Source organism: Azolla caroliniana, unplaced genomic scaffold (genome assembly GCF_043228905.1).
Source record: "Azolla caroliniana isolate FFs.n. ecotype wild unplaced genomic scaffold, voAzoCaro1.0.p SCAF_3, whole genome shotgun sequence".
NCBI lineage: Eukaryota > Viridiplantae > Streptophyta > Polypodiopsida > Salviniales > Salviniaceae > Azolla > Azolla caroliniana.
The window spans coordinates 4910089-4932995 of record NW_028230438.1 but is presented as its reverse complement, the minus strand read 5'-3'; the positions used below and the strand labels follow the sequence as shown (position 1 = coordinate 4932995).

The following is a 22907-nucleotide window of genomic DNA, read 5'->3' as shown; positions in this document are numbered from 1 at the left end:
AAATGTAAGGAGGGCAACACAAGGGAGTTGTTTCCCTACCTCATTTTCTAGAGCCATTTTCAATAGCTTGCCTATAGATTTCTGAACATTGCTCATAACTATTTTCCTCATATATTGAATTTCTTGATGCATTTCACCTAGCTTCTTGGTCATTTGATCCATCTTATCATGTACCTTGAGGACCTCTTCGTAAGTGGCATCCACCTCACGATGTAAACTTAAAATTGACCTTCCCATAAACTTCATTTTCTCAGATTCTAATGTTTGACCTTCTTGCACGAAGCCATTTTCTTGCAAGCTAGTCATGATCACATTTTCACGTGACCTTTGATATTCCCCAGATTCATTGACTTTATCATCATCGTCCTCCAACAATTCATCCCTTACGTCCACCGCAAGCCATTGCTTAAATGACTAGAGGACCTCCTCATAATACTCTAAACCCAAGAGATCAATGAAATCATTTCTTAGATAATGAGGGTTTAACTTAGTCCTTTTCCAAACATACGATTGTTGTTGGCCTTGCTCGAGTTTTTTCCAAAGTTCTTCCTTCAGATAAGTTATTTCTAGGCATTGACCTTCCCTATCTTGTGCCCTTGATGGATCACATAAGCAATCAGGACGGATGACGCTCTCGATCAACTTAACCCCTTGCACCCCACTAGGTTGTGCACATATTGTGATCAAGGTGTTGATAATATGCTTTTGAACAAAAGCTAAGATACTCGATGTGTGCTTTGCATTATTATTATTTTGATCAACCCGAACCAACACATCTATCACATGGTTCAATTTTGGTTGGCAAAATACGATGATCATCTCCGTGTCTTGAAAAAATATGGATATAAAATCTTTGCCGAGTGTGACCTCGGCTTTGTCATCTTGAGATTGAAAGGTATTGCTAAATAACACTTGAATCCTTGGAAACAATCCGAGAGTAAGAAAGGTGAAGCATTGTTCTCACATTCTAACCTTCTGCCCATATACACAAACATACCGTTATCATCATCTAAATAGCTTTCACACTTTGATGTCCATTGGAGTTGTCCCCCATCCACATCCTTGGACAATATGGTAGGAATAAAGATCTTATCTCCACTACTGTTGGGGACTTTACAACATAAGTGCATGGATTCCATCAATTGTACCACCAACAAACCCTCCGCTTTAGATTTGGTAATGTATTCAAACTTGTCTTCCAAGACACATTTAGGGATGTATCCTTTCTCAAAGACAATAGTACCCTTCACTTTAGAATCTGGTTTAGAGTTTGGGTAATGAATGAGGGTTCCCATGATCTCATTGCAGAACCAATGGGGATCAAGAATGATGTGCTAGATTCCGTTTATGTATATGATGTTACCGGACTCATTCAAGGACATGGGGATTGCATTTAATTTTGCTTTGTCACTGATGGGATTGGAATGTTGGAGAGCCATATGGCAGATTTCCACGAATTTCTCCCATGTAATGATTCGTTCATTTTTGTTTTCCAAATGCTTTGATAACTGTTTGCTTACCTGTGTGTAGATGTCGTAGAGCTGAATACCTTGGAGTATATCTTTGGCATTGCTGAAGACAGATTCTGCTACAGCTTCATTCTTCCTAGCATCCACACGGAAAGGTGGCTGGAGGATGTCAATCACCTCTCGAAAATCGGACACACATATGTGAAACATTAAGAATTGCTTTTAATGAGAACAAACAAATGTAATCACAGGTCTTCTAGGCAGTCACACTTATGCTGCACAATACGTGGAGTAACATCAAATAATCTTCACAAACAAGACTAACCTAAGTGCACCAGTGCATACATAGTAAGTCATAGAGTATTAGCCTCCACTTGGTAGAGCTTGGGAAGTTGTTAGCCTCATCACTCTTGTTAATTTTATCTCGTTAAAATGATACAACTCCTATCAAGAGAGAGATATGTGTTTCCTGCACATACCTAGAAGAGACAAGTTGATTAGAAAATAACATATTGTATGCTTGTTTCAAATCCACAAACAAGCTTGAGATTAGTCACAAAACCCAATATTTTAGGATTGGTGAAGGAAGTGCACATAGAAGTTTACAATAAAAGAAGACTTTCCAAACAAACAAGAGAATGTTATTAAGTCGAATACACACCACACAATCTGGTTCAACCTAACCGGAAAGGTGTTTTTCCTTTGTAGTGTGTCTGACATAACCATGCAACTTGAGTACTCCCAGGAGTTTGAGTATAGATGGCACGTTGGAGACCAAACTTCTTAGCTATATTTTCATCTGTTAGACCTCCATTTTCTTTTAATATAGAGGCTAAGCACTTTTGCCACTCTTTGGAAGCACACTCTAATGTACTGAGAAACGTATCTTTTTTTAATTTCTTTGTATGTCTTTGTATCATAGGATATCGTTTTGGTAGTTCGATGTAACGTGTGCAATCAGGTACCAAAGATCTTACCAGAGGTGCCACGGAGGAAACACCGAGTCTTGTAGCTATAGTCAAAACATGTAAGAAACCCTTGATATATGGAAGAGCTCTTTCTAGAGTTTCTTTTTGAGAGTCTGACAAAGACGTCAGGGTGATACCAAATTGGTTTTCCACCGGGTGTATCAAATTTCTATCTTCACAATATAATTGGATTCTCACAATTTTCCCTCTTAGTACTTTAGGCACCCATGTCAAAAGTTTCTCAATGGTTGATTCAGAATATTTAGTTGTAAGCACGGCAACACAAGGGAGTTGTTTCTCCGCCTCATTTTCTAGAGCCATTTTCAATAGTTTGCGTGTAGATTTCTCAACATTGCTCATAACATCTTTCCTCATAAATTGAATTTCTTTATGCATTTCATCTAGCTTCTTGGTCATTTGATCCATCTTATCATGTACCTTGAGGACCTCTTCATGAATGACATCCACCTTATGACGTAAACTTAAAATTGACGTTGCCAGAAACTTTATTGCCTCTTCTAATGTTTGACATTCTTGCACCAAGCCATTTTCTTGCAAGCTCGTCATGATCACATTTTCACATGAACTTTGATATTCCCCAGATTCATTGACATTATAATCATCCTCCAACAATTCATCCCTTACATCCACTGCAAGCCATTGTTTAAATGACCAGAGGACCTCCTCATAATACTCTGAACCCAAGAGAACAATTAAGTTATTTCTTAGACAATGTGGCTTTAACTTAGTCATTTTCCAAACATACGATTCATCCTTGCCTTGCTCGAGTTTATTCCAAAGTTCTTTCTTCAAATAAGTTATTTCTAGGCATTGACCTTCTCTATCTTGTGCCCTTGATGGATCGCATAAGCAATCGGGGCGGATGACGCTCTCGATCAATGTAACCCCTTGGACGCCACTAGGTTGTGCGCATATTTTGATCACGATGTTAATAATATGCTTTTGAACAAAAGCTAAGATACTCAGTGCATGCTTTTCATTATTAATATTTTGATGAGCCCGAACCAACACATCTATCACATGGTTCGATTTTGCTTGGCAGAAAACGATAATGATCTCCATGTCTTGAAAAAATATGGATATAAAATCTTTGCCGAGTGTGACCTCAGCTTTGTCATCCTGAGATTGGAAGATATTATTAAATAACACTTGAATCCTTGGAAACAATCCTGGAGTAAGAAAGGTAAGGGCATTGTCCTCACATTCTAACCTTCTGCCCATATACACAAACATGCCATTATCATCATCTAAATAGCTTTCACACTTTGATGCCCATTGGAGTTGTTCCCCATCCACATCCTTGGACAATATGGCAGGAATAAAGATCTTATCTCCGCTGCTGTTGGGGACTTTACAACATAAGTGCATGGATTCCATCAATTGTACCAGCAGGGAACCCTCCGCTTTAGATTTGGTAATGGATTCAAACTTCTCTTCCAGGACACGTTTAGGGATGTATCCTTTCTCAAATATAATAGTATCCTTCACTTTAGAATGTGCTTTAGAGTTTGGGAAATGAATGAGGGTGCCCATGATCTCATTGCAAAACCAATGGGGATTAAGAATGATGTGTTGGATTCCGTTTATGTATATGATGTTACCGGACTCGTTCAAGGTCATTGCTATTGCATTTAACTTTGCTTTATCACTGGTGGTATTGGAATGTTGAAGACCCATATGGCAGATTTCACTGAATTTCTCCCATGTAATGATTCGTTCATTTTTGTTTTCCAAATGGTTTGATAACTGTTTGCTTACCTGTGTGCAGATGTCGTAGAGCTGAATACCTTGGAGTATATCTTTGGCATTGCTGAAGACAGTTTCTGCTACATCTTTGACAGCGTCATTCTTCCTGGCATCCACATGGAAAGGAGGCTGGAGGATATCAATCACCATTTGAAAATCTGATCGGAGTGAATCGATGGAATGTAAGAGAGCGCTAGTAACAAACTCCATTTGGTCGGCTCGCGTGAATACCACGATCACTCTGAGAGGGATCGTGGACTGACGGCTTTTGGAGGCGAGAAACCGAAGCCAGTACCTGAAGCTTGTTGTGAAGTCAGTCTCTTTTTTCTTTGCTCCTCTGTAGCTATTTTCGCTATACATGGGGCTCCACACGAACATGAACATGGATGGGAACTGATAAGAGCTGGTTCCTATGTCTGGGAACATGCAGTCATGGAATGCGTGGAACTGTTGTTGGCCTGCCATGTCCCACACAGACACTCGGATTCCATCCTTTTTTATAGCCTGCACCTCGATTCCTTTTGTTCGTTCTCCAGTAAACAGGGTGGTCAACAGGGATCTCGCCCGATCCCTCTTTCGCCCATAGATGGAACGCATGGTGGATACAAGGGTAGTCTTTCCTGCGCCAAACAAAATGCAGTGTAAGTGTTAGTTAGTGTTTATCCTCATCAATCTATTTTGTTTGAATTTCCATATTTGAGAGAGTGTGGTCATTCATGTTTTTACCTGCGAATGGATCTCCGCAGATGAACAATCGGATGGACGTCGCAGGCACTCGTTTCAAGTCTGATCCCAACATGTAATTGCGTTGGTTCCTCCACATCTGCGCCGCGCTGTCAAGGGCTAGGTCAACAGGTTCGAGGAAAGGAAGGCCGGAGCGAGAAAGTGCATCCACCACCGCAGCAGTTGCAGATCCGCGCATCAAAGACAGGTAGAAATGTAATTGAAGGCTGTATAATTGAGGAGGAGATGAAGGGAGGGTGCTTCCAACTGTCTCCGCCCCTTTCTTTGGGGGTGCTAGCTGATCCATGAAATCTATTAGCACCTCCTCTGTCATATCTTCCTTTGGCAGTGCTAGCTTACCGAATAAACGCATCAGCTGCCATTTTTCTACTAAAGAGAGCTCTTTGAGCTGTGGCCAGTGACGCAGGAAACCAGTGCTCCTTCTCCAGTCAATGGGTAACTCATGTAGGTGCAGTCTCTGGAGAGAGGCTGCGAGGGGTGAATACGAGGGATGAAGCTCCGCCAATTTCCCCACAAACTCTTTGGATACTGTCACACGGTGAAGGTGGAGGGAGGTGAGGGAGGTGAAGTCGTGTAACACCTCCACGCACTCATCGCTCATATGCATACCCTGAAGGGAGAGATGTTTGAGGCGTTTATTTTTCTTGAGGGCACTCAAAAGAGCATCCCTGCATTTATATGAGCTGATGAGGAGGGTGGTGGGGCCCGCATGACGATCTGCAGCGAGAGAGAGAGCCTCCACCCAACCCCTCTCCTCCTCTTTCGTGAGTTTCCACTGGAGATGGACAGCTCCACCGGTGAGATTGGCGGCAGCCGTGAGGATGGCCATCCGTTGTTGTTCTGTAGTGTCTCCCAAATCGAACATCATGTCTCTGCTCCCCCATTCCCAAGCTCCACATCTTTCATGAGGGACATATGACTCATAAAGTGAGATCATTACATCTTCCTTCAGCCATGGGGTGGTACCATGGACTAGGAAGAGATTCTCAACATTGAGGAGCTTAAGCAGATGACGATCTGCAGCGAGAGAGAGAGCCTCCACCCAACCCCTGTCCTCCTCATCTATGAGATTGAATTCATCCTGCAAAAGGAGATGGAGAGGTCGTCCGGTGAGATTGGCGACAGCAGTGAGGATGGCCATCCGTAGCAGTGAGAAATGGTCCGTAACTGTAGTAGTGAGCTGAGCATCTCCCACATCCAACATCGTGTCTCTGCTCCTCCCCCATACTTCCCCAGCTCCACGTTCTTCACCATATGAATCATAGCCTATCCCATTCTTTTTTCCCTCTCTAAGTTTGGTGGTATCGGCGAGCTTAATGAGCAGATCACGAGGGGTTGAGGATGAGAGGTTGAGAAGAGCTGCTGTCGATTTCTCCAGCGCTTCTCTGATCTCATAAGATCGCAACATCGTCTGGATGAGTTTGTGAGGGGGTGGGAGGTGCTCTTTCTCCATGGAAGACGATGAACAAGAAGAGAAGAGAATGGACGGATTTAATAAAACGACGACGAATGTGGGTAACTAACTGTCTTGTCTGTCTGTCTGTCTGTCTGTCTGTCTCTCTCAGAAAACTGTGTGGACAGAGGTTTCTTTTTCTCGTTTTCCTTTTCCTTGCCGTCCCTCATCTAGGACTTGATTATATGTATCTATGGAGTGGATTTTTTATTTTTTACAAAATACAATTAGTAGTAGATATTATAAGAGGAAGATTTGTGAACGTCTCGCATTATGTTGGTTGACGTTTCTAAGTGTTCCATGTCTTGTATATGTAGATTTTGGGATGGGGGTTAATTAAAGTTTCTCCATTGTATGTATATATCCATCTACATTCATGTGAGTAATGGTGATGCCGTATCATATGTCGTAGGGATATGTTTTGTTTCATACCATATCCTACGGTAGTGTGAACATCATATCTGGCAATGTTTGATATCCACATTGTATCATGGGATGTGTTCTACTGATTTATTTGGTATTTATGAGGTATCACATGATGGCTTTGTCTCCCTTTCCTTCGCTCTTTGGGCACCACTTAGTTGAGCTTTCTCATCAACTTGGTTGATCCGAGAAAAGTTAATGCAAATTAATATCCACTTTTGGAGCCATCCAAAAAGTTGATGTTTTGATGCACTGAGGTGGATAGAAGGATAGTTAAAGTTCATCTCTTCATTAGAATGTTCCATAGCTAAAGCCTAAAGCTGATTTCTTCATTAGAGTGTTTGATGAAATGCACTTCAAACTATATTTGAATGGTTCAAATCACATAAACATATTCCATATGAGTGAGAAAAAAGACGAATTTCATTGATTGATGCACATGCCATTTGTATTTCCTTTTAGCATCTTTGTCGTCTCTCGAAAGTCTCCGCGTATTATTTGTCTTTTCAATTTATTGTCGTGTTTCCTTTCCCTTTGCATGACTTTTTGCTTGGTCACTAAGGAAATTAGGATAATATGTAGGTCATCTTGTGGGCCAATTATAGGAAAAAGGGTTCCGTAGGTAAGTAGAAGATTCAAAAACATAGAAAGTAAAGTTATAAAACTATGCCCAACATTAACATATATCATTGTATAATTCCCATTACCGACACACAAATATAAGTTAATGATGAATGAATGAATGAATGAATGAATGAGGTAAGGGGCATTTTTGTCTTTCCAGTAACGAATTTACCCGTAGACCTACCTCTTCAAATAACATAGCCTATATATCCAACTCCAACAAGATCATTGGGAAGTTTGTAATTGGAATGTTCATTGTGATCAAAACTCACATGAATATAACTTTGTAACTAAATGTTGTGTGAACAAAAGTTACGCTAATAGGTGGTTACAATAGTTATTCTGATTTCTTTATTTATAATATGTTTGTTATTTATAATAACGTCTTATTTCTAGTATTAATATTCTAATAAGTTGAAACCATATTTTCATGTCCCAATGACAAATATGTTCAATATGAATGAGAAAAGAAGGAATTCCATTGATTTTAACTATAGATTTTAATGTCAAAACACAAATAAATGAATGCGAGGAAAGATGAGGGATTTTATTGATTTTACATGTCATCACCAAGTGTTGGCTTTTCTTACCCTCTATCGCTTATGTGACATTAGGGGTTTACACTACAAAGACAATAAAAGAAAAAGAAGAGCCCCTCCGAGGCAATAACTATCTCTTCTATTCTCTTGTTTGATTAGGCCCCACTTAGTTATAAAAAAAAGGTTTTACATACACTAAGTTCACCTTGTGAAGTTTGATTTTATTAATTTAGTGTAACAACATTTGGTACCATAGATCTTCAAGGCATTGCATGGATTTAAATATCATGTTCCCTTGCAGATTATAGTTGTGTCTTTCTTTCTCTCTTCATATAATTTTTGTAGTTTTCAGATTGGAGCTCCAGCATAGATCTTAAAGGTATTGCATGGAATAAGAGACTTGTTGAGAGATCTGCACTAATAAGTTGAGAACGGATGTCATAAGAGAACCCTATTGTAATACTTTGGAACGCTTTTTGAAATATGTTAACCAAGATGTCCTTGACTGGACATGATAACTTGGACAGATAATTCAGCCAACAAATTCAAAGGCAAATTTATTTTTGTTAAACTCTTAGTTGAAACTTTCCTTGAATGAAAATTTTCCCAAAGATATGCCAGGTTGCTTGGATATCGTTTGAACTTTTTAAGTTTGTTAAATCATTTGGAACCTACAGGTAGGATTCTGACGAAATTTTGACGAAATTTCTTGCTACCCCATTGAATGATGCTCACGTTTCTCAGCTTCAGCATTGTGAAAATCTGAGTTTCTGAAGTAATTATATATACCACCTACTCTAGAGATTCAACAAATTATAAATTAGATTCTCGAGTCACTGTCAACCTGTTTCATCTGATCATGATTTCTGCCAATAATGACAAGCACATGTTACCCCATATCATGTTCAAATCAGGAAACAAGAAATGTTAAGGTTGAGTATATTATGACTGCGATTTATAAAGTCTATTTCACTGTGGAAAGTCCATGCATTTTCATATAATCAGAGGCTGGTTATCAACATCATTGATGAAGCACAAGAATTAAGCCACTAATTTCTTTGTTAAGATAATTACTGAAGGGAGGAGATATAATTCCATTGGATGATCAAGAGATAAAACTTCAATTGAGAGAAAGATGTGCACCCTGTGCAACATATGCATTTACTCAGAAAATCTCATTGCAAACTTAATTCGAATACATGAATAAGGTTGTTTAATATCAGTTACAAAACGGGACAATTATTCTTAGTTGCAAATGTTTACGAGAAAAATTATAAAGTAAGCCTGTCAAGCCAATGAGAAAATGTCATCGATTCAAAGCCGCATAGCAAGATGAAATTTAGCATCTTGCATACTCCTGGCAGTTTAGAAATATGACAGGTCTTCCCATCTCTTCTGCCTTCTTGGAAAGTATCTATTGTTTAGCAGTCACATTGCCAAAACGATCTGTTCCTCTCCATTTGACATGATCACGTCTATTATCAGAAATAAGCTTCTAATCAACATTATGCTCCCAATGTCAAACTTCTATTTTCAGAAATATGTTTCTAATCAACATTATGCTCTGAAACTCTGATTTCTCGATTTGTACCCTCAAATTTTGTATGAACCTCTAAATACTATGGCTCAGAAATTGTAGACAATCTGATGTAGTACTCCACATGAACCAGCATATATAACTCTTTCGATGGTGTATACTTAGAGGCTCAATTAACTTGGGAAGAAACGGACGTGTGACAGGACTGGCAGGTACTACAAGTAGGGTGAACCATGTATATGGAAGGTATCTCTGTGTGAGCAAACTAAGGATGCATATGGTGATTTATAGAAGAGATGCAAATTTTATACGTATTGTTGAATGTAGGCTTTGATTCATTGGATTCCTACAGTTTCCATCTCTGTTCTATTCTTCTATTCCCAGGAGTTTTGATTCATATTCTTTAATGGGCAAATTTTTAATGTCCCAAGAGTTAATTAATGTATAATTTAGTGGTTTCACAGATATCATAGATATTTGGGGTCTTTTTTATTGGAAATCAGTCAATTTAGATGGGTCTCCCTCTCCCTACAGTTGGGTGTAGGTATGCAACCAGATAAATTGATCCCAAATGTATTCATTGTCTTTTCTTCACCATCACCTAAGAATTGCTATCCTAAGCATCTCTCCAGTATTCATTGTCTTCTCACTCCTTGCATTTATTCTGTCAACTGTAAGTACAAGCCAGTTCTTGAGGTCAGAAAATTAATTATCATACTGAGCATTTGCATCCTGTTTGACTTGTAAATTACTGTACTTTGGGTGTAAGATCAGAAAGCTCAATGGAAAATTAACAGAAAGCTCAATGGAAAATCAGTAAGAACTACTAATTTCTCACATTTCTTTTGAGAGAAAATTCTGTTGCTGTGCCCAGTTTAGTAAATGTCAAGAGTCTCCCTACAAGAGTAAATGTCAAGTAGAAATGCCAATAGACCTCACAAGAAACACTGATATATAGCTAAGCTAGTATGTTGTAACAATTGTTTTAGTTGTTCTTTTAGCTAATAGATTATCAAGAGTATGCCATTTAATAAAACTTCGAAATTGTGTGCTGCCCAACACTTTGAATTCATAAATATTGAGTTTTGGGTTATGATTATGGAGTCTCGAATGCCATTACTCTCATTCATCGACTTGGACCATTTGCATGACCACTATTTCAATGGAGTCACACACACTACTAATTTCCATAGATCTCTTAGTTGAAGAAACAACATTTATGCTTGTCTCATTCCCTTGATGTAGTTGAAGTTCATGAGCAAGTTCACAAGCCCACATCCTCTAAGGGTTTGTTGAAGTAGCTATGTTGTTTACAGATCTTGCTCTTCTTGATATGTTCATTCCTGTTTTTTACTATTTGAAAATCTAGGTTATGCCTAGAGAATCTAATTCAATGCATTCTACAAGGTGAGAAGGAAGAACCCATATAAATGATATAAAAACTTATTAGGGATGTAATGTATGACATTAGGGATGAGATTTAAGAATTTGATAAGATGTAGGAATTAGCCTAATAGAATCCTTGTGCTCAATTTGATTACATATATATACTTTTTAATTCTTCTATTAAATATTGTTTTACTTATGAGGAAATATATTACATGGGTGAAAGCATGCGAGTGGAAACAATTAGCCATGTCCTTGACATAGCTAATTAGCTATGCAAAATGCTACCATTGATAAATAGTCATTTTTGCAAAAAGCTACCATTAATAAATTAGCTATGCAAAAAGCTACCATTGAAAATAGTAGAGAGTTTTAATTATATAAATGAGTACCATAAATGTGCAACATAAACGTGCAACATAAATTGATATGTGCACCATAAATTATATATCGAATTCCTAGGTCCATTATGCATGATCCTTTGCCACATCATGTGGGCCATCTTTGGTTGAGTATTCTGGCTTAGATTACTACCACTGTTGCTAAACCCTATTGAGTCCACTCCTCCATAGCCGCCATTCTACACTTAGTTACCGACATTGAGTGGTCTAAGTATCATCTGCCACTGTTCGATCCGACGGAGTTCACTCTTCCATTGCCGCCATTCTACACTCAGTTGTGGCCATTGTTCAATACAAGCATCATCTGCCAAGTTCACTCCTCCATTACCGCCATTGTACACTCAGTTGCCGCTACTGTGAAGTTCGTATATTACTGCCACTTTTCGATCTGACTGAGTTAACTCCTTCTCCACTGCCACCATTCTACTCTCAATTTCCATCACTGTGCGTTCCAAGCATCATCTACCAATGTTCGATCTGACGGAGTTCACTCCTCCATTGCCATCATTCTACACTCAGTTGCCGCTACTATTCGGTGACTGGTCTTGGATTGCTGCCACTTTTCGATTTGACGGAGTTCAGTCATCCATTGCCATCATTCTACACTTAGTTGCCACTACTGTTCGGTTGTGTATTACTGCCACTTTTCGATCTGAGAGAGTTCACTCCTTCTCCACTGCCGCCATTGTAGTCACAGTTGTCGTCACTGTGTGTTCCAAGCATCATCTGCCACTGTTCGATTTGACGGAGTTCACTCATCCATTGCCATCATTCTACACTTAGTTGCCACTACTGTTCGGTGGTGTATTGCGGCCACTTTTTTATCCAAAGGAGTTCATTCCTTCTCCACTGTTGCCATTCTACTCTCAGTTGTCGTCACTGTGCGTCCCAAGCACCATTTGCCATTGTTCGATCCGACGGAATTCACTCCTCCATTGCCATCCTTCTACACTCAATTGCCGCCATTGTTCGGTCCTGGATTGTCAAAACAGTTCGATCAAACGGAGTTCACTCCTCCACTACCGCCATTCTACACTCAGTTGCCGCCATTGTTCGGTCCTGGATTGTCAAAACAGTTCGATCAAACGGAGTTCACTCCTCCACTACCGCCATTCTACACTCAGTTGCCGCCACTATTCGGGCCTAGATTACCGCCATTGTTCGATCTTGGATTTGAATAACTATTCTGTCTATTGATTATCTTGTGTATTGTTCTGTATAATCTTGTGTATTGCGGAATATTTTTGTGTATAGTTGTTGCCCATAGCCATCTTTAATACGTGTCTTTTTTTCGGGAAAATTAGGGTTTAAACTTGTCAAGCCAAATGGAAGGGGAAGGAGGGTGTTTAGAATTACCCCTCAATGATCATCAAGATAGGGATGACGCTATCATGACACAACAAGCGATACGAAAGTATTGGGCAGAAAAAGAAGAAGAAAACATTGTCAATTGTTGAAGGATACGAAAGCCACACTTACTAAAGGTAAAGGTAGTATTGGTTGGGATATAGGTCTAAATATCACTGAGAATGGAAGTAATGAGACTACTATCATAGAGAGAAAGGATGTAGACTATTTCAATGCTCAAACTAAGCACATCAGCAATGAAGACAAGAAGGTAGTACTTTATGGAATATTAAATGATCCATCGATAAAGGAGTTAGTTGATTGTGATGGTCATAATGCAAACATAACATCTGTACTAGTAAATAATCTTTGTAATAGTTTCGTATCCATGAGCAGGTCAGAAGATGATCTTGTCTTAAAAAGGTCTAGTCTAATGATGTTACTTAATAGTGATGTTGACGATATTAACATCTGTGTGCTATCTAAGGTAATTGGTGTTAGTAGAAAAAGTGTGTACAATACATTGAACCGAATAGTTTCCTCGGGTGAAGGAACTAGTCTGCTAAAGCTAACAACAAGATGTAAGCCAATGATAGCCATAACATCAGAAATCAAGGATATAATCACAATATTTTGGACTAATGAGAGTAGGGTTTCACCCACCAAGAAGGATTTATGTAGGAAACATGTTGGAAGGAGTCAATGCGAGGAGCATCCCATTCATCTTCTTGATGTACCTCAAGTATTTACATTTATCTCAACATTTGTTTTGACTTTTGAGCTTAGTTAGTTAGCTTATTAGCTACCTCTGAATATGACCATAACCGAATAGCTAATTACCTACCTCAAAATATGCCCATAGCTAACTAGCTACTAGTAATAGCTAATTAGCTCCCTAAGTATATCAAAATAGCTAATTAGTAGAGTATGCTAGTAGCTAATTAGCTATTGTACTAAACTATGGTAGTAGCTAATTAGCTACCACTTCGCTAATTAGCTATTGTACTAAACTATGATGGTAGCTAATTAGCTACCACTTAGCTAATTAGCTATTGTATTAAACTATGCTAGTAGCTAATTACCTACCACTTAGGTAATTATATACTGTAATAAACTATTTAGCTACCATTTAGCTAATGTATTAAAAACACGTTCGCGTTCACAAGTGGAAGGATTGCGCATTCCACTTGTAGAATCTTCTTAAAACGAAGCAAATACACCCTCTCTACAAAAATTGGATGCACTAGTATCACATGTTCCTCAACTTGATCAGAATTTGCAAATATAAAAATACATGATAGATCTACGAGTGGAGATCATTAGAAATCATGCAAGTTTAGACATGTTGATAAGTTAATGTAGGCATAATAAAGTTCAACTATGGCTCAATATGGCACTACTGTGCGACAAGGGAAAGACTAACTTAAAGACTTATATTAATTAGGTAAGTTTTACAAAAATATGAGGTGTACTTGTATCCATACTAATAAAATGAGATATAATTTATACTTTGACCCATACGTGCATGTATGTAATTGTGGAAAATGTAGGATAGTGCACATTAGGATAAGTGATTGGAATAACTAACTTATTAAAGTATTCAATACTTGTATTTAAAGTTGATCTAATCTATTCCTCAGTTTGTTCATATGGGATCAAACCATATGTGTATATAATTGTGCACAATGTAAGGCAGTGAACTTTAGGATAAGGTCGTGGAAATAACAAACCTATTAGGCTTTCATACCTGTATTTAAAATTGGTCTACTCTATTGCTTAGGTGATTCACACAAGATCAAACTCCGAACGATAACGCAACTGGAACCATTATCAACACACTACACAATCTAAGCAGCAATGGAATAGAAACATAATAGTTTTAACAATAGAAGACAAAGATCCATAATAACAACATGGACAGTCATGGCAACAATTATAGGGCCATGTTCTGTTAAGGTTAGCTTGGACCAAAATCAGCCTCCATTTAAACTAGTTCATGTTTCTCCATAAGTTTGGTAGTCAGCTATGCACGCGGTGAAACCAATGTCATAAATCTACTAATCAAGTATATAAAAATAAAATTGAAACATATAGAAGATTATAAAGAATAGAATCCACTAGGTAAAACCCAAAATTTGTATTAAAAATGTGAAATCTTAACAAATCGTCAGTGTCATATTCTTCATAGAGTCTATTACATAGCAATCAATTCATCAACGTCATTTTCTTCATCATCTTGTGTAGAACTGTCTTCGGCTATACGTGCATTGGTTTCCCCTGTTAGCCGAGCCAACGAAATATCTTCTATAAGCTCATCATCAAGCTCTATTAGCTCCCCCAGTTCGCCGGCTAACGGAGGAATAGGCTCTCGCGAAGCAGGTTGAAACCTTTCTGTATTGGCGAGGTTCTTTGCACCGACCTCCTCATCCTGGTCTGGGCACTCCCACAAAGCCTTAATCCGCATATTAATAAATATAACTTGGTCCTCGTCCTTCTCCAATGCAACTGTATTTCTAAACAGCTTCAATGCACATGCTGACGTAGTTCCTGTGATGTAAGTAACAAGAAGATTTAGTTGTCAAATGAAAAAAAAGTGATTGGTTATCTCAAGATCGTTACCCTAGTTCGAGGAATACTTGTGCCAGAAAAGAGATCTAATATCTAGTCTCCTTTGATAGAAAACATCTCGATCAAGCGCATCATAAGTCGTTGAGGTTTTTGGTATGGGTTGACAAGTCCCCGTTCTGTCGTGGTGACATGTCGCAATTTCCGAGTCACTGCTGGATATACCAACAGATTTGAACCTCCCACTTCATTAGAATGCTCTTTGATTCTCTGTTTCTTAATTTCATCGAAGTAGCCAACCGTTATGTATTCAATGGCATTAACGAACCGAAAAGTTGGCCCTCTATTTACATTGGTCTTGATCCTATAAAAAATAATTCATCGAGTTAAGAATAGATTCAACAACCTTAAGAAATGCAATATAGTGAAAGACACCTATAAATAATCCTTACCATGCAAGGTTCTCGATGCCATGGCAACGAGATCTCAAAGCTTGAGCTACCGAGTACCCTTGGTCCATACTATGAAAGACAACTATTCGCCACAAGGATGCGGTCGTTAGCTCAGCGAAATCCTTGACCATCTTCTCCAATTGTTTAAACCTAAACGGTTCATCGTCGTATGATGACCCAACCATTCGAAATCCGTAAGGAATATACGCAATCATTAGCGTATATTCCTTCTTTGGCACCTTCTGGATCAAGTCGATGACATCACCGCAAACCACATTGTAGTAAAGATCTCTTGTAATATCTTTTTTGTGGCTAAATATTTTAAAGGAGCCATCTTCCTCCATTTCGTACGCCTTGACTAAGCGACGATCCTTTTCTTTTCTGGCTCGTTCGAGATGTGCAAGGAAGGATGTAGGGAAATCGTGTATATCCTTAACTTCTCCTTGTTTCTTGCCTCGACACGGTTTCTAATAGAAGCAATAGGACATTAGGTATTATTATACAAGCTCTACATATGATGAAAGGGTAATGAAAAAACATGAATACTAACCCAATCCTTGAATGCAATAAAATACTCTGATAACGCCTTATACGAAGACGTTAGAGGATAATCCTCGGTCACTTGTTCCCAAGTTATACATCCAAGTTGTTTCATCATAACTTCTTGGATCTTCATGTACACCTTATGACTGTAAAATTAGAAATCAAGATTAGAACTTTGAATTACACCAGATAGACTACAATTTTAGTATTTGAGGGACTTACTTATTGAACTCAGTGACCATTTCTTCAAGGCTTAAATCTTTCGCCACAACCCTTGACAAAACCAACACAAGAAGCTGCTCATCCTTAATACCTTGCATCGCTCTCCATAGAGACAGCTTCATGTCATCTGCCGCTTCTTCAATTGTCAAGTCAATTTTCTTGGCGGCTTGTGACTTTAACTCTAGTTGAGGGTCAACCCTACATTTCTTTTGTCGTTGACCCTTTACCTCCTTATTCTCCCACATTGAGAAAATTTGATCTTGTAGGTCCCATACTTCTCCATCTCTAAACGCCAATTGAAACCAAGACTCATACTTTCGAAGACCATCGGACCTAACATTATCATCTACCACAATGCCGACTTCATGCAGACATTGACGTCGAAGGCCTGGATGTAACTTCACACCAAACTTTTGTTTCACATCTAAATACTCGTGGTGGAAGAACCGTATACGCTCAATGGACGACATTTTCTGCCTATAGTCATTATCATTATTATGGTCCCATGCCAACAGCTTAGCCTCCTCGGTTGTGAGCCCAACATAAATTTTGCACTCGGCATACTTGAAGAAGAAAGTGGTTGGATGTTCTCTCACAAGTTGCCGACGTGCCTCTGCTGAATGCGATCCACCAATGACAAAATAATTATATTGATCATGTTTTCTAATATCAAAATCTTCAATGGTTTCACATTCTTCAGGATCTACCATAACAATAAAAGGCACCACAGTGGCATGAGGATTAATTTTCATTTTTTTCTTGAGATTTTGAACATGCATGTGGTGAGGCTCTCTAATCTCAAGTGGTCTTCGACCTGTTTTTTCATCAATAGGGGGCCGATGGATGTGTGTTATAGGCAAATTAAATACTTGCCCTTTCCTGACCAGCTTCCGTTGCATTAACTCTCTCCTTATTTTATTCTGCTCGGATGACAAAACACCCGAGGCCAGCTCAGCTCCTGGCATCCCCTTATTATCCTCCTCTTCGTTTTCACTTGTTGAATCCGTATCCGACATTTTCGTTGTCTTCTTCTTTGCTGGTCTTGACTGGACTTTGGAAACCTTTTTTGTTGGCTTCAATGGGGAGGGCACTTCATCTCTTAGAGTTACATGGCCTTGTATATAAGGCCTCAAGGTAACAATAAGGTTTTGTGAGCTATCAAGTGCTTTTTTGAACACTTCTGGCCCACAAGATTCCTTTACTAAAAGGTCTTCTGAAAGGAACACTTTACGTACCCCCTTGGAGCACTCTATCATTACCAGTATGTTGGCCAAATCTGCATCTTCGTAGTCAAATCGTAGAATACGGCTATACATAAATGGGGTTTCCTTTCCAAGCTGCCCCTCACCCTTCTTCTTTGCTGTATACAATACGACTTTTTTCTTTGAGTCGACATATTGCATACACCATTCCTTATCCGTTAGATCTCGGTCAGGAAGGTCTTCACCTCCAGTAGTGGCGACAAGTTTCTTTTGGCTAACATCACTATGTGGCTGAGATTTTGTCTCTTCGTTAAAGAGAAGCTTTTTTCCTCTCTTCATGGTCTCAGGAGCTACCTTGGTCTGGGCTTCGATTGGAGAACCTTGTATGCGAAGCTTTATTTTCTTCACCGGTCGGTCCGACAGGTTTTCAAACGACCTATTTAAGAAAGTATATGCAAAAACATAAGTTAGGTAGTCACGTAGATTAAGGTTGCATATTAACATGAAGAACAGTTCCCAGGAGCAATCCTATATTCAAAAATCTATTATAGGCAGGGCTATTCAACCTAGAAAATATATATCGTAATAAGTAAAAAGGGTTATATATTCTTTTAAATAGTAGGTATGACTTATATAGATTCCAAACCTATATTGACGAGAATTTGCTATCGTAAAGGCAATTTGTGGATCATTTTCTACTATTTTAAGCTAAAGTAGGTCATCAAACACCTATAATTAGAGCATGTTTTTTTTTAAAAGTAAGGAAAGCCAACATAAAAAGACTGATTTTGCCAGACAATTTGATATCTTTTCCATCCCAAAATTATTTGTTACCCCAAAAATACAATTTTTCTCTCTCAAAGCCTTCTTATATACAGGAACTCGATACGGCGTATCGAGTTCCTGTTTAAAATCCAAACTTTAAACACGAACTCGATACGGCGTATCGAGTTCCTGTATAAAAAGCAAAATTAAATTATGAACTCGATACGCCGTATCGAGTTCATGTATAAATATTTGTATTGTATACATGAACTCGATATGGCGTATCGAGTTCTTGAGAAACGAAACATATTTACAAAAATGTCCACAGTGTCAGAGGCCTACCTGGAGTCCTCGCGCTCGATTCTCTTTGAAGACATGGTTGATCGTGTGGAAGTGGAGGCGAAGATCGCGCTTTCGTGCTTTGTGCTCTGTGTGCTTTGTGTGCTCTGTGTGCTCTGTACGTTCTGTACGCTCTGTACGCTCTGGTGAGTGAAATATGACGAGGTCTTCCTATTTATAGGGATTGAACACATTGGTTAAAGTAACCATAGTCACCTTAACCAAGGTTGGTAACTTTGAGGATAGTTAGTTGGTAACCATAGTCACATTAACTAGAGGAACTTATGATTGTATTAATGATTACAAAGTCAAACTACCATATTGATCAATCTTTTATAGTCATAACAACCTACAATGACTTCAAAGGTTATGAATGAGACAATGATAGAGGTTCATGAATGTACCAATGATTGATTACTAAAAGCAACAATTTTTATGACTCTCAAATGTTGTGTATTAAAGATGTGGGCATAAATTAACCAATGATTGATAAGTCTAATATTTAAAATGGTGAGCATTAAAGAACCAATGAGTGAGACGTTCTATATCAAAATGGGTGCCATTAATTAGCCAATGATTTTAACATTAATCCAACATATTCATGGCTTGTTAATGATTAGTTTTATATTTTACTTGATTTAACTTTATATAGATCTAGTTTATATAATAATTGATATTTTAAGTACAATTACTTTATTAAAAATAATTTTTTGATGTATTGTATTAATAGAATATTACATAATATAGACATTCTATTGATTTGGCTTTTGTTTAGAGAGAAGTTTATGTTTAGAGAGGAGTATATGTTTAGAGAGGAGCTTATTAGTTTTTTTCCTTACCCTAAGCCTATAACTTAGAGAGCCCTCTCTAGACCTTAAGCCATGAGTGAAGATTCACCGTTCTCGATTGAAGAATATTGTTTGTCATCAGACCCATCGTTTTCTACTGAAGAGTATTGTTTGTCAACAGAGTCACCATATTCGATTGAAGAATATTGTCTGTCGACCGACTCACCATATTCTATCGAAGAATATTGTCTGAGCTCATCTACAGGGAATGTAAATAATGACACATGTGAAGAGTTCTCTATTGAAGAATACGATATTAATAAAGATACCGAGAATGAAGGAAGTGCCCAGGAAACATTGAATAACATTGGCGATGGTCACAACAAAGAATTAGACTGTAACAAGGTTACACCAACCTCTATGCAGGAAGAGAAATCTGGGAGCCCTATGCATATTAGAAGAATCCCACGAAGAATTCGTCTAGCTAGATTTAGCTTGGTGACATCAGATAAACAGATTGGATTTGATGTCAACAAAATATGTTGTGCCTGTGGTTGTATGTCTATGATTGGAAAATCAAAGTTGCGAGAATTAAGGCGATACTATTTTTCGATGACCGGTGATGAGCAAGACACTTACCTCGGGTCACATATGCAACTAGTATTTGACAAATGTACGGGGATCAAAGTATCATTCGAGTATTATATCTTCCATGCGCAACAGATATGTAGAGTTGCATTCAAAATTGCGTTATGTGTTAGTAACATGCGGCTACATAGAGTACAACAACGTCTACTTAGCGGGGATCAGATGCTCAATTGTAAAGAGGTTCCAAGTGTGAAAGGTGCAATTGGAAGACTAGCTATTGGCTGGATGAAAACTTACTTTCAGTTAAATTGTGAAGTAATGCCCACTACAGGTAGGATGCATCTTTCTGATAATTATACACGTCGGGAAGTTTATGATGTCTATGGATCTGATATGCTGGGCTCACGTAATAAGTCTATCACATATAGCCAATTCACAAGATTATGGAGAGCTCGGTTTTCAAATGTTATTATTCCTCGTAAAGTACGTATGGGGTATTGCTACATTTGTGCAAATCTTAAAAGTTTGGCTAAAGGTGCAAAGACATCAATGGAAAAGGATACGAGTAAGAAGTTACTACAAGAGCATCGTGAGGCACAATCCTTAGAACAAAGGAAGGCGATGCATCATAGAGAGAAGTGTTTGAAAAGGCCCGAACAATACATGCGCTTAATGATAGATGGCATGGACCAGAAGAAGACATGCTTGCCGCATATGCGGAGGCTCCCCAAAGATGTCAATGATGAGTGCCTTGTTCAAATGCACTTGGTGGGATGCTTGGCTTATAATAGGTCTGTTCGACCTCACGTCTTCATTACTTACCCCAATGTTCACAATGACCCTAACCTAACAGTTACAGTGATTCACCGAGTTTTGATGTCTTGGGGACAACCTTTCCCCCCTGTTCTATACATTCAATTGGACAATACTGCTAGAGAGAACAAAAATTCAACTGTATTTGGCTATCTAAGTATGTTGGTCAACCTAGAATTGTTTAGGAAAGTGAAAGTCAATTTCCTTTTGGTTGGCCACACACATGACCATATAGATAAGATGTTTAGCACATTCTCCAGACAGTTGTCTCGGCATGATGCTTTCACTTTACCTAAACTATTTGATGTCATTTGTGATGCTTATACACCACGCCCAAAAGTGTTACACTTGAAGGAGGTATATGAATTTAAGAGATATATATTAGATGGGGGTGGTGGGAATGTTAAAGTGCTTGCTCAGTTAAACAATATAAGTTTCAATCACATTTTTTTTATAAAGAAAAATGGAATAAGTGGTTCTACACTTTTGTATGCTAAACAATATTCATCTTCTACAACATGGGAACCTGAAGGTGGTTGCCAGTTATTACTTTGTATGCCGAGTACAATTGTCCATGGAGCTAAGCAAATGCCAATTGAGAAGAAAGGACAGTTGCAGAGCGACTTGGTATCAGAACAAAAACGGTCATGGCTCCAAGCCTTAGAAGAAAAAAGAAAGCATATTGAGGCCGCCAAGAAATATGCCGCACAACAAGACACGTCATGGTGGGATGTATTTTATAGTGATCAGAAAGAAATTATAGACAATTGTGTATCTGTTGATAATTGGAATTTGGAAACGCCATTCACATGGTCGCTGCAACATGATCGCGTAAATAGACGTCCGGAGCAACTAGTAAATGCGATTAATGACAGCTTGGTCCATCCACAACAAAGAGACATTTATGTGGGACCAAGGATGACCAAAGCAGCCGAAGCTAGATGGCAAGGAAATTTGCAAGAGCTCACCGCGGGGATGTTGATTGCAACGCCGGTTGATGAGAACTCACATGGCCACCAATTTTGGGTTGGTAAAATTCTAGAAGTGCTAATGCATGAAATAGAAAACACGATCAAGTCTATAAATGTTCATTGGTACAACACTAGAAGTGCAAATGCTTTTACAGGTAAGTATACATTGGAGATGATTGAATGCCAAACAAGAAGGGGAGGTAGGAAGAGGAAGCGAAACATTCGTAACACCTCGACCCTTGATATCTCTGATGTGGATATCATCGTGTACGACTTCACACTTACAAAAGCCGGACGATTAAGGAAGTCAACAATAGATATAATAAAAGAAAAATTACCAGGTCTACAAGGTGGCTCGAGTCAAAGGCAAACGAGATCTGCTACATATAATCTAGAGTCAAACCATTTGGTTTATGACGAAGATAATGCACTGATTGGTACATCCGAGGATGATGAGGAGGAATCGTCATTGTATATTAGTTATAGTAGTGATTCTCCGTAAAGGAGTGATCATGAATGTATATTTGGCTATTAAGTGTAACTACATTCCGCTTGTAACAAATCGAGTAATATAAAATCATGTGTTTTGAATTCTTATGATTTCTAAAAAATCGTTTCTTATAAAATAACATTGGTTGTAAAGTTTGTGATATAAATTGAGAATGTATCTTTTTGAAATTCGTCTTTTTTTAGTTACTTCTAAATCACGAAAATAGTGGATTTTTAACCTTTTTCATAGTATGTTTGAACATGTATGATACTGGTATCAATGTGTTTTGTAAAATCATTGAAAAACCCCTAAAATTTCCCTTATCCTTCCATTTATGCGCGATCCTTCCACTTGTGAACGCGAACGTGTTTAAACTATGGTAGTAGCTAATTAGCTACTCAACTAAAGTATGGTAGTAGCTAATTACCTACCACTTAGCTAATAAGCTACTGGACTAAACTATGGTAGTAGCTAATTATCTACCACTTAGCTAATTAACTAGTGTACTAAA

The 22907-nt window shown here is 38.4% G+C and overlaps 1 protein-coding gene across 2 annotated transcripts in view; it reads right to left on the bottom strand.

The window, feature by feature from the left end:
- Window positions 1–1966: 1966 nt before the first annotated feature.
- LOC147865972 (protein TORNADO 1-like) overlaps window positions 1967–22907 on the bottom strand; it is a 91611-nt gene continuing 70670 nt past the window's right edge. Inside the window, exons 2-3 of one of the 2 annotated variants that reach the window (XM_087316310.1) lie at window positions 4931–5198; window positions 1967–4824 (exon numbers count right to left, since the gene is read on the bottom strand). In XM_087316310.1, the coding sequence (XP_087172436.1) occupies window positions 2144–4824; window positions 4931–5198 (2949 nt within the window). In that variant the 3' untranslated portion in view covers window positions 1967–2143. Of the gene's footprint in view, window positions 4825–4930; window positions 6429–22907 lie in introns of those variants that run through there. The other variant, XM_087316309.1, reaches the window with a different exon arrangement.